Source organism: Eucalyptus grandis, chromosome 2 (genome assembly GCF_016545825.1).
Source record: "Eucalyptus grandis isolate ANBG69807.140 chromosome 2, ASM1654582v1, whole genome shotgun sequence".
Lineage (NCBI taxonomy): Eukaryota > Viridiplantae > Streptophyta > Magnoliopsida > Myrtales > Myrtaceae > Eucalyptus > Eucalyptus grandis.
This window is the reverse complement of record NC_052613.1, coordinates 13,028,806-13,041,610: the sequence shown is the minus strand read 5'-3', so window position 1 is coordinate 13,041,610 and position 12,805 is coordinate 13,028,806. Positions and strand designations below refer to the sequence as shown.

At 39.1% G+C, this 12,805-nt stretch overlaps 1 protein-coding gene across 1 annotated transcript; it reads right to left on the bottom strand.

Annotated features, from left to right (window-relative positions):
• Positions 1-2,442: 2,442 nt before the first annotated feature.
• Positions 2,443-9,333, bottom strand: LOC104434462. The gene is made up of 3 exons (XM_039306793.1): positions 9,318-9,333; positions 3,820-4,486; positions 2,443-2,760 (listed from the first exon to the last, which is right to left on the bottom strand). Exons 1-3 carry the CDS (start codon positions 9,331-9,333, stop codon positions 2,730-2,732), a joined length of 714 nt encoding a protein of 237 aa, XP_039162727.1. The 3' UTR covers positions 2,443-2,729.
• Between the last annotated feature and the right edge of the window lie 3,472 nt (positions 9,334-12,805).

The window sequence follows — 12,805 nt, the reverse complement described above, 5'->3', positions numbered from 1 at the left end:
ATACCCTACAATAAAAATCTGGTACCCGGCAGCAAAAGCAATGACCGGAGTCTAAATTTGTGTAGAAAAGTCCACATTATGATCTCTGCAAAAGGCGGAGATATTTTGCTGTGAAAGTTGGTCAATGAGGCCCATTCATTGTCAGGTCCTCGCTTGTTCCTTGGGTTTTAGGAGATCCCTAGGATAACTCCATACCCAGTGGTTAACCCGCATGGGCTTGGGGGAATAGTTTAAGGACATGCTCAGGTCCAGAAGCTCAATAATGGAGCTGTCGAAGGATAAGAACAAAAGTCTCGGCGGACTTCGGGCAGAGACTTTTGCGTGTGAACAACAACCAATAGTTCCTGATGCCATTTTTTTTTCGGGGTGTAATTCACAAGAAAAGCAGAAAGAGAGGGCATAAGGACAAGCCACATGGGTCGACATTGCCGTTCTCTTGCCCCCTTTTATTGTTCTGTGATGAGTCATGTGGCCAAGAGATGAGGCTTTCAAGCACTTGCCGGTAATTATTCTGAAAGCTTCTAAAGTAGCAACTCCATCTTATATATAAGATATATTAGGAAATTGATTTCTTGGCCAACATAACCAAGCACACAAAAGGAAATCGAAGTTTTGGAGCTAGTTGAATTTCTTTCAAGGCTAAATGAGGCTAAACGAGGCCATGCGCTCATCAAGTGCCCCCTAGAGTTCTCCTGAACACTTCAATGGGGATTTGAATAGGATAAAGAAAATACAAGCCAACCTCCTATTATAAGTGTTTTGAGGCAACTCCTGGTGCCAGATGATATATTCCTTCACAATAATGCGGTCTTCAAGTTCTTGAGTATGTATTAGCTTTGTGGTAACGAGATTTGTTTTGCTTTATCCTAATATGCAATGTGAAAGTGGTTGGAGGAATTCCAAGTATCTCTGAGGGACAGGAATACTTTCGAGGCCTTTGCAAAGAAAATGTGGACCTCACGGAGGGTAAAAGCTAAGGAAGAAATCTCTAAGGAAGATTTGGACCTCACAGAGGGTAAATTGAAGATGTGGACCACATCTTCAATTTTCAGCAACTTAAATATAAATCAGAACCTCTAAGGAAGAAAGCTCTTGATACAAATCGATGCAAACAAGCACCATCATAAATTGGCGCTCCATTAGAAGTTCTAACAAAGTTGTTAAATTACCAATCTATTTCTAGAATCTTCAAGATAGACATCAACTAGAGAGTCAAGAAATATCCTACAACAAAAATCTGGCACTCGGCAGCAAAAGCAACGACAGGAGTCTCAAATTTATGTAGAAAAGTCCACAATATTATCTCCGCAAAAGGCGGAGAAATTTGCCGTGAAAGTTGGTTCACGAAGCTCAGTAATGGAGCTGGCCAAGGACAAGAACAAAAGTCTCGGACTTCGGGCAGAGACTTTTGCGTGTGAACAACCGGGGCGGGGGGTGGGGGTGGAGGGTGGGGGTTTGGGGTGTGATTCATGATGCTCCTGCTGTCACAGGAAAAGCAGAAAGGGAGGGTATAAGGACAAACCACAGGGGTCGACATTGCCGCAATCTTGCCCCTTTAATTATCCTGTGATGAGTAGCTGGCCAAGAGATGAGGCTTTCAAGCCCTTGCCGGTAATTATTCTGAAAGCTTCTAAAGTAGCAACTCCAACTCAAATATAAATCTATTAGGAAGTTGATTACCTAGCCAACATACCAAACGCACAAAAGGAAATTGAAGTTTTGGAGCTAGTACAATTTCCTTCGAGGCTTAGTGAGGCCAAACGAGGCCATGTGCTCATTAAATGCCCCCTAGAGTTCTCCTGAACACTTCAGTGGGGATTTGAAAAGGAAAAAGAAAATACAAGCCAAGCTCCTATTGTAAGTGTTGGGGGAACTGCTGGTGCTAGATGATATATTCCTTCACAATAATGCGGTCTTCAAGTTCTTGAGTTTGTATTAACTTTGTGGTAACGAGGTTTGTTTTGTTTTATCCTAATAAGCACTGTGGAAGTGGTCGAAGGAACTCCAAGTATCTCCAAGGGACAGGAATAATTTCGAGGCCTTTGCAAAGAAAATGTGGACCTCACAACGGGTAAAAAGCTAAATAGAACCAAACAAATATCCAAGAATGATCAATGCCAGGCATAACGAACCTAGCCATATTCAACGAGAAAGTGAAAGAAGAAGCATATTGTTGCATCCTGCCTTAAATTGGTGGAACCACTAGGGGTTTGACTAGTAAATTATAAAGCATAGACTCAACTCATGACTTAGAGTTGATTTTTAATTAGAAGTTACCACTAATCTATATTTTGATGGGTCGATTAAAAACTTGATAAAATAAGTTAAGAATACTTTACTCATAAGAGATTATGGATATGGGGATTATATTATGTTAGATTTCGTTAGATTTCTTTGACGCTCTTTTGGTAATTTTTTTTCCCCAAAAAATAGTTCGCAGGACTCACATATGTGCAACCATTATTTAACATTAAATAATCAAAGTGTTAAACAAATTGCAAGGAAAAGGAAGAATTACTTACCTTGAAGCAATGAAAGGTAGAGTGGGGTGTCAGATGGTCGTATTTCGGCGAAGGTACTCCCTAAGGACGCCCCTTTCATCGAGACGGTTTGGCAAACAAGCCTCTTCCGTTCAGTGAATCAACTCCAACTATTCCTATGGAGTTCTTTCTCCTCTTTCCTATTCCATTGTCGCAACAGTTGGGACATTATCCGCCCTTTCTTTTGTATCATCCGACTTTGCCCCGGAACAAGCTGTATCTTTGGCCCAATCACGTCAAAGTAATTAGATGATCGTCATAGATTAGGAAAAGAAAAAAGAAAAAAAGGAATGAGGGGAAGAATCGTTGTTTGGTTGGGGTAATTCGTGTTAGTCAATCCCAAATATGGTTTCTAATTAATAGCCATTCTACTCAAAAAAATTTTAGATTCTTTTGTTTAATGAAAATCATGCTCTATGCAATGTAATAATTCTAAACGCAATGGCATAGAAGAAGATGATATTAAATTATGTATCACAATTTTAATGACAGGAAAGTTTAACATGTGACTGTCCTAGCATGACATGTGATTTTAATTGAATTGAAATAATATACAAACTATATGACGTACGATTTTTAATTAAAACAAACTACAATTTAATATGCATTTTATTGTTACATGACATGCATTCTAATTGAACTACCCCCCTATGACATAAAATTTAATTAGATAAACCTAAGCATGGAATTACTAAATGATGTGCATTTTATGAGCCTACTTCTAGATTGACGTGCATGACTTTTTGGATTTTTACGAAATTCAAAATTAATTAAATTCTCAATTTAAATATACGATCTAGAAAAAAAATGAAAGATTCTAAATTCCATTCTGATTGATTTTAAAAAGATTATCTATAATCAATATGCAATCTTATAATAATATGCAATGTTATCTATCAAAATCTACTCAAATATTATCTAATATCTACCATAATCCTATCAAATCTTTTTTAGATTTTTTTTTGGAAAAGAATAGAATGAAATCAAATCAAATATGGCAAAGATAGAATCAAATCAACTAAAAATAGCATCTGCATCGAATCCATTCAAATTTGGAAACAAGTAAAAGTGACACTTTCATCTCGAGCATGAGATTGAGTTGATCAATTTTTCATGCGGTTGCACATTGTATCTTAGGCACCATACACGTTGTGTCGTGGATTAGGAAATTATTCTTAATTTGAAGGATATCTTAAATCTTAGAGATATGTACGTTAGATAACAATAATTCATAAGACGTAATAAAATATAACACTCAAATATTGGATCGGATAATTACCTATTTGAATATTGATTTTGCAAACTTGGACTGACAGACGGTTCGACTCGGACAGATGGTCGGCAGTGGGCTGAGTGTGGCCGATGGTGGTTCGTTGCTTGCGATGAGGGACTCCCTGGTGTCCGGCTGGGCAAGGTTTCTCGTGATGGGGGTTCCTCGGTGGCCGCTTGCGGTCTTGGAGTAGCAAAGCAGGAGACGTGAGTGGTTTGCAGCTTCGTCGCTGGGCTGTCGGCGCACATGGTCGACAATGGATCGATCAAGAATCGTCGATGGAGGAGGGTTGTCGGTGAAGAGTGTCGAGCTCCGAGCACGAATGAGTAGTGCTGAGATGCATGGCGGTGAAGAGTGTTGGGCGCTCGATGATTTGCCGGGAAACCTACAGAAAATATCAAGAGTGCGCCCGTTCTGACCAAGAGCTTGCTTGGCCGCTGCTTGACTGCGAAACTTCGACCAGGGGACCGCGTAGATATGGTGGTGGAATTGCTAGACACATGGACTCCTTGATGATTGCCAAGGGACTCTGCTGGATCATCGAAATGGAAGAGCACTGCCGGAGAGCAACCGAGAACCAGAGCAAAGCGCTTGCGTGAATATCTTCTCCTCCTTTGACTATTCTCTCTTGCGGCCGCATGTCGTGAATGCGCTCTCTCCCGTTCGGCCGTGTGTTCTCCTCACATATATATAGACGTAGGTCTAGGGTCTCTTGCGCAGGTTCATTTCCTATTTCGATTTAAAGAAAATAGTTTAACATCTCTAATAATTTGTGATAATATCAAATCAATTTGTTCAATTATCTTTTAAGATTTGAATCGTGATGATATCCAGATTAATTGCCTCCACCTTCAAGTTTGCTTTCAATAAACTACTATTTTCCAACTTAGTATTTTTAATGTAAATTTCCACCCGCAAGGATTTTCAATGGGCATGGCCAAAATTACATACTCCCATGGGCTCAATTAAATTCAAGACCAGTTAGTAAAGTTCATCTTGTGCCGCTCCAAGTTAAATGCAACTACATGAGCTTAATTAACTACTAATGCGAATGCTTTTAATCTCTATATGTAATTTAACCAATATTTATGTTTAGGGGTTGGAGGCAATCCCTAATTTTCTATGAATGAATTACTAAATGGGACATTAAAATTTAGGTGTCAATAAATATATTTTCCTAGTGTGAGATACGGACATTAACCACCCTTTTACATTCTTGTCCTTTTGCTTCTTTCTCTATTTTCTCGAGAGGGATAATAATACAAATGATCCATGAACTTTGACCCGATATGCAATGTGGTTCCTAAACTTTTAATTTATTCAATATGGTCCCTGAACTTTCAATTTTTCAATATGGTTCATTTGTGTCATTTGTGACATTGAACAAATTAAAAGTTCAATGACCATCTATGTCATTTTCCCTTCTCGAAACAACCCATCTTCTTTAGTTCTTATTTTTCTTCGTTGCTAACAGTACAACAAATCAACATGTAGGCACTTGTGGATTGTGCAATTGCAATAATTTCTTTGCCCGTGCGGATATTGATTTTAACCTTGATTATTTGCACTTCATAAAGCCGGCATTGCTACAGATAATAAGAAAGTTTAAAGAAGTACATATCAATTAGAATCTATGAACTTTTTATTGATAAGTAACCATGTCTGCACGGAAGGCCATGGTTTGAACTTTTTTCCTTCAACTTCCAAGTATATATGCACTGGGGCTCGTGCGTTCATCTAGCATTATATACACTAGCTCTTAGATATGACGGGCTTCATGTGGGACTAACTTGATCTAATAGCTCACATGCATTCGACTCATAAATTGAGCCCTGTATATTAATATGTAAGTACTGCTCATATACATACTCCCAGCATTGTTGCCCACTTTCATGTGGTGAGTATGGAATCTCATAGGCAGAATAGTTCATGTGTAAACCGAGAGAAAGGGCTACTAACATGACGTCCCACTTGAGATATTCTTTAAAGTTCAGCCTGGATTTGAAAATCCCGTAGCTATCGTCATAAGCAGTGTTGAAGATAAATTAAAAGACTTAATGTGCTGTACAATATTGTTTACTAAGCTGTAAAGCTAGCTACCACATCTTCAATTTTCAGCAACTTAAGTATAAATCAGAACCTCTAAGGAAGAAAGCTCTTGATACAAATTGATGCAAACAAGCACCATCACAAACCGACGCTCCATTAGACGTTCTAACAAAGTTGTTAAATTATTGATCCGATTTATAGAATCATGATATCGACTAGAGAGTCAAGAAATATCCTACAACAAAAATCTGATGCTCGGCAGCAAAGGATGTGCATAACAAAATTTCTGTTTCTTGATTTCTCTGTTTCTCTGTTCCCCGGAACAGGTTTGGAACAGAAATCCGTTTGGTAACACAATTTGATTTCTCTATTTCTGAAACAGATTTCTATTCCAGAAATAGAGAAATTGAAGAAATCAGAAGCTGGTATTTTTAACTTCTCGTTTCTGAAATAGAAATTAGAAACTGAAATCAAATCATATAAAAGAATCTTGCACTTTCTTGCTAACTTAATTCACTCATAACCACAACTTCACAAATTATTGTTAATTTTCTTTTTCTTATTTTGCTCGTGTTCTTTTTTTTCTTTTTTTTTTTTTTGCATTTTTTTTTTTCATTTTTTTTATAAGTTCCTCTTAGGATGAAAAGCAATTGAATGGGTCCCCTATTTTTAAAAAACGACCAAAGTTCTTAAATGCTTACTTAAAAACAATGGGGCTCTTTCCTCCTAGAAAAGGCACGAGCATGGCTAGTTGAAGAAAAAGTTCTTACATAATAGATGAATAAAAAACGTGCCTAGAAATTTAACCTTAATTTTTTACGGATTCAAAATTCTTGCAAAATCAAAATAATTAGATTATTACACAATCTTGAATTTTAATTCGAATGCAAGAGATTCAAGAGAATCTCTCTCTTTGCTATGCAATGGCCATGAAAGGTTCATTGAGTAACAATAAAGAAATTAGGGTTGAACAATTGGATTGATTCAATTCGAGAATCAAAATAAACCGACCTTCCCCCGATTGGTTCATAACCATAAACATTACTTTAAGGTAGAATTCTCATATATTCCTTTACACCATTAATTTTATTTTGTTAATAATATTGTATAATACTAATTTTTGATAAAATGACAAGGCTGTATAGGCGCCATTGATGGCACCCATATTCATGCTTCCGAGTATTTGTCCGAACCTACGCGGGATGGGCTTGTAAACAATACATTGACCGAGGAGGGAAACCAAATTAATACGCTTAGGAAAATAATTGTTAATAAAATGGCAAGGGATAATAATATGCCGGATATTCCATGAAATTGTATTTTCAACTTTTGTAATGTATTAGTATTATTTCGATTATTATTTTGTATTTGAGGATTTCCTATGTTGTCTTAATATTATTTCGACTATTATTTTGTATTTGAGGATTTTCTATATTGTTATCTAATCAATTTCTATTTCTAAGAATAGAAATTTTGTTATGTTATCAAACGGATTTTTGTTTCAGAAATAGAAATTTTGAGTCGTTATCAAACAGGTTTCTTTGCTCAGAAACTTGTCAGGAAATAGAAATTAAAAAATTGATTTTTCGGCGAAATCAATTTCTATTTCAGAAATTTTATCATTCGCAGCCAAAAGCAATGACAGGAGTCCAAATTTGTGTAAAAAAGTCCACAATATTATCTCGGCAAAAGGCAGAGATATTTGCCGTGAAGGTTGGATCACGAAGCTCAATAATGGAGCTGGCCAAGGATAAGAACAAAAGTCTCGGACTTCGGGCAGAGACTTTGCGTGTGAACAACCACCAATAGTAGTTTTCTGACCCAAAGAAAAAAAAAACGACCAATAGTTCCTGATGCTCTTTTTTTTGGGGGCGTAATTCATGATGCTCTTGTTTTCAAAAGAAAAGCAGAAAGAGAGGGCATAAGGACAAACCACATGGTCGGCAAGGCCGTTCTCTTGCCCCCTTTTATCGTTCTGTGATGAGTCATGTGGCCAAGAGATGAGGCTTTCAAGCACTTGCCGGTAATTATTCTGAAAGCTTCTAAAGTAGCAACTCCATCTTATATATAGATATATTAGGAAAATGATTGCTTGGCCAACATAACCAAGCACACAAAATGAAATTGAAGTTTTGGAAGTTCAATTTCTTTCGAGGCTAAACGAGGCCAAACGAGGCCATGCGCTCATCAAGTGTCCCTTAGAGTTCTCCTGAACACTTCAATGGGGATTTGGAAAGGAAAAATAAAATATGAGCCAAGCTCTGAAGTGTTTGGGGGAACTCCTGGTGCCAAATGATGCGGTCTTCAAGTTCTTCAGTATGTATTAGCTTTGTGGTAACGAGGTCTGTTTTGTTATGCTATGCATCGCCATTGGAACACGAGATTATGTATAATTGGCATACAGAACTTTGAGAGTTTCGGCTGAATTAATTTCATAGGCACCCATCACGTTTCACGATTATTAGGAACTAATATTACTAATATTTCGACAACTAAATATGCAATATGAATTGCACTCATGGGTAGCATTCAACTTCGATGAACCACTTTTATTTCTTGATACTTGATAGATTCATTTTAGCTTGAGAATGAAACGGAACATGTATTGAATAACCAACTTATTTCTATATAATTTGTGACCCAAGAAACTAACTATTAGTTCTTTTACTTGATACACAAAGCATAAAGGTAAGTCCGGCCAAGTTGGATGCACCCAGAAAATTATTTAAAAAGTTCCAAACCTATCATAAGTGTGCCAGTTATGTTTTAAACATTTTTTTAGCTAATTCAGTCCTAAACCTTTATTTAATCCATCCGACCAATTTTGGCTGGGCAGCACTAACTTGGATGTCAACTGGCATTGATCGTTCGATCAACACCAATGTGAACAATATTTACTAACTTTTTTTTTACTTTTTTTTGGATTCTTTTATTAATTTTTTTTCTTTTTTCTCTTCTTCCTTCTTCTCTTTTTTCCCCCACAGTGGCTGGCGAGGGTTGTGGCCCTTGCCTAACCTCCTTGGGCAAGGCCTAGGGGTCGTGAGCGAAGGCGACCTTGCCTTGGCTTGCGAGGCCATTGAGGCCCTAGCAAAGGTGGCCGTGGCCTCACCAATCATGGGTGAGCTCGCCGGCCACTATGAGGGGAAAAAAGAGAAGAAGAAAGAAAATAAAAATAAAAATTCTAGAAAATAAAAATATATCATTAAATATTATCCATGTTAGCATCAATTGAATAACTAGTGCCGGTTGGCGTCTACATTAGCATTGGCTGGCCAATATTGATCGAATGGACTGAATTAATATGATTGCAAAATGTTTAAGACCGAATTGGCCAAAAAAAAAGTTTAGAACTAAATTGTGATAATTACAATAAATTAAGGACTTTTTAGGTAATTTTCCCACATTTTGATATCCCTCCATACATGGTAGCTCATGAGTTGCGGGACCACGTATCTTACCCGTCTTGGTGTCCATTGCGTACACGGGTCTCCATGGAGCCACCGAACTGCGAACACAACCCTGTTTGCCACAGAAACTAGCGTGGGTGTGGTTTCAATGCTATGACCGGATTGAAGTTCCATGAGGCCTGATGCATTGGTCAGGCTCGGTTGGCAGTGGCGTCTGATTATTTTGCCTCTATCAGCATTAGGGTGTGCATGGTCCGGGGCGGGCGGTTCCCAACCTAGAATCGGGAACCGCCCGCTAAGGACTGGTTCTGAAAATTGGAACCGGATCCACCAGGGGGGAATTGGACCATCGGTCCGGTCCGGTTCTCGGGTGGATCCATGGAACCGATCTTGACGCGAAACAATTTTGGTTTTCAACATAGAACGACTACGTGACATCAAAGCAAGTCAAAGAAAGAAAAACCAAATTTAAGTACGTGGAGATGCGGACGGTGGGAGAAGTAAACGCAGCAAAATGGTGATAGGATTAGGAGCCGAAGACGAAGGGAGTGAGTGAGATCTAGGGTTTCTTTTAGTAATTTTTTTAATATTAAAAGGTTCCGGTCCGAGCTGGCGAGCGAGTGGATCCGCCCATGGAACCGGGAATCGGACCGGTACCCATCGGTTCCCATAAAGTGGAACCAGGAACCGGACCGGTTCCCTCAAGAACCTGCCGGTTCCGGGCGGTTCTGAGTCCGGTTTCGGGCGGTCCGGGCGGTTCCCGGGTATTTTGCACACCCCTAATCAGCATTCTTCCTCCTCGGGTGGGGCTGTCTAGTAGGGGTGTGCATGGTCCGAGCGGACGGTTCTCGACCTAGAACCGGGAATTGCCTGCTAAAGACCGGTTCCGAAAAATTGAAACCGGGATCCACCCATTTGTTGCATGGATCCACCCGGGAATCGGACCGCCGGTCCAGTCCAGTTCCCGGGTGGATCCATTGAACCGATCTTGACGCGAAATAATTTTGGCAGGATGGACAGCAGATGCGGAGGAGTAGTGGCTGTGGCGGGTGGCGATCGGTGCGAGGGGTGGTCGCGAGGGAGTCGATAGCAGCGGCGGAGGAGCAGCGGCATTGACGCTCAGGGAGGAATCGAAGACAAAGAGGGCGAGGGGGCGGACAGCAAAGGCGGAGGAGCAGCGGCTGTGGTAGGTGGCGATCGACGCAAGGGGGCGGATAGCGGTGGAGGAGGAGTGGCAGTGGTGGCGTCGACGCTCGGGGAGGAATCGAAGATGAAGAGACTAAGGAAGAGACAAAAGAGAGAGAGAGAACCGAAGACGAAGAGATGAGATGTGAGATGTAGGGTTTCTTTTAGTAATTTTTTTTTTAATATTAAAAGGTTCTGGTCCGGTCCGGGTGGGCGGGCGGGCGGATCCACCCACGGAACCGGGAACCGGACCGGTTCCCTCAAGAACCGCCGGTTTCGGGCGGTTCTGGGTCTGGTTCCGGATGGTCCGGGCGATTTCCGGGTATTTTGCACACCCTACTGTCTAGAGGTTGTTCGTAGTTGCGTGAGCGACTTGGGGTCTATCGCGGGGCCAATACCCCCATATGGCAACTCCAGCGTGGCCTCCCTGTTCACTGCTGTTGTCGGGGAGCGTGTAGGTTTGCCATAGGATCGCTCCGGATAAAATATTTAGCTTAACCAACTGGCTCTGAAGGTGCAAAACTGTTCAGCAGGTAAGGTCTCTTCTGGCGACGATACTCCGACGTAAATGCCCTCGCATGCGTGCGTGAGAGAGAGAGAGAGAGAAAGAGTCAAATGGAAGAGATACGAGACCATGGACCGATAAATTACATGTAAATCAAATCTGTAAATGAAGAGATCAGATTTTCAGAATGTTGTGATAAAAATATGAGAAACAATTGTATGACAATCTTTAATATATTGTAAGAATAACAGTATATTATAGACCATAAAAAATCAAATAATAAATAACCTTAAATTATTGTGAGATCTACTCTATCAAGAATTTTTAATTCATTACACCCTGTTATTCTCACAATAACTCAAAAATTATTATACTACTAAAGCCCAAAAAATATTGGCAAGAATGTGTCCACTCTGCTTGCATTTTTTGATTAAATAATCATGAATAATTATTTCTTGTGAAGTGCCAAGACGGTAAACGAGATGGTATACTATTTAGAGCATGGAATCATCTAATCAATTAAGCAAATCATAATAACAATTTAGTATGATCCACGGTGGACTTCTCATTAACAATTAACGAAACATCTCTCACTAATGAATAATCCTTCTCCATTGGCGATGAACAACCAAATGAAAAGGTTCAACTTTCCCAACTACTAGAATCATATGGTGTAAATGCATGTGTAAAATTTCTCTCACCATCAACAGCGGACGAAAAACTTTGTTTCTAGTTGAAGCGGGGCCCTTGAAAATATTTGCATCGAGAAGTAGAAAATAAAGGAAAGAAAGAAAACCCATGTTGTGTACATTCTATGATGCTCAACTTCGTTCATTTTTTCTAGCATAAAATAGGCAACAAAATTTTATTCTCTAAAATTTATCACGATATGCTAGTGATCTCTAATGGGAAAATTATCCAAAAAGTCATAACCCTATTACGTTTTTGCCAATTCAATCTTAAAATTTTAATTATGCCAATTGAATCCTAAACATTTTCATATGTTGCTAATTGTGTCCATTCGGGTAATTTTGATCGAAATCACTGATGTTGACGTTAAGCATTCTATGTAGCATGGCCAACATTGATATGAATATTTTTTTTTTTTAAATTTATTTATTTTATTCTCTTTTCCAATTTATTTTCTTCTTTTTTATAGTGGTCGGCAAAGGTCACTAGGTCCTTGTCAGCCAATAGGCGATGGCAATGAAGCCCTCATTAGCCACTAGCAAGGACCATGACCAGTTGCGGCTCGCCTAGCCTTGCCTAGATGTGGGCAAGGTTGCCTCCTTTGCAAACATTGCCATCCATAGCAAGAAAAAAAGTAAAGAAGGAAAAGGGAAGGGGATAAAAAAAGAAAAGGATAAGCACATTAAAAGTCCTAAAATTTGTGATGAAATTGCGATGGCATCCAAAAACTTGTAAGAAGTGCAATCAAATCTTAAAAATTATTAAATTTGTATGATCAAGTTCTTTTGTTAACTTCATTCAATTCGGCTAAAAGTAAATACTAATGTGGCTTTTTGTAATATTTTTTTCCTTTCCTATATAGCAATGGCGTAGTTAAAAGTAAAACATGAAATATAAGGATAAAACGAAGTCGTTTTAGTCTACATCTATTTTTTTATACAAATTTCATTCACATTAAATTGAAAATGAGATTTTTATTTTTTTTAAAAAGAGGAGGAAAGTTGGAAACTAGCGGCTGACGATGGTGGGTGAATGGTCTATGGGTCTAGCCTAGGGCCACTATTGGTGGCTGACCCCTTCATCCAAAACAACGTTATAGCTAGGTTATCGCACGTAGGAGAGAGAGTATTTTTAAAAATCACCTAGCATCTTTCGTTAG

Excerpts from the sequence above, each read along its gene's own strand:
- LOC104434462 (XM_039306793.1), bottom strand. Across the intron at positions 2,761-3,819 it reads CAAAATCAATATTCAAATAG|ATACAGCTTGTTCCGGGGCA; the intron begins GTAATTATCCGA and ends ATTGGGCCAAAG.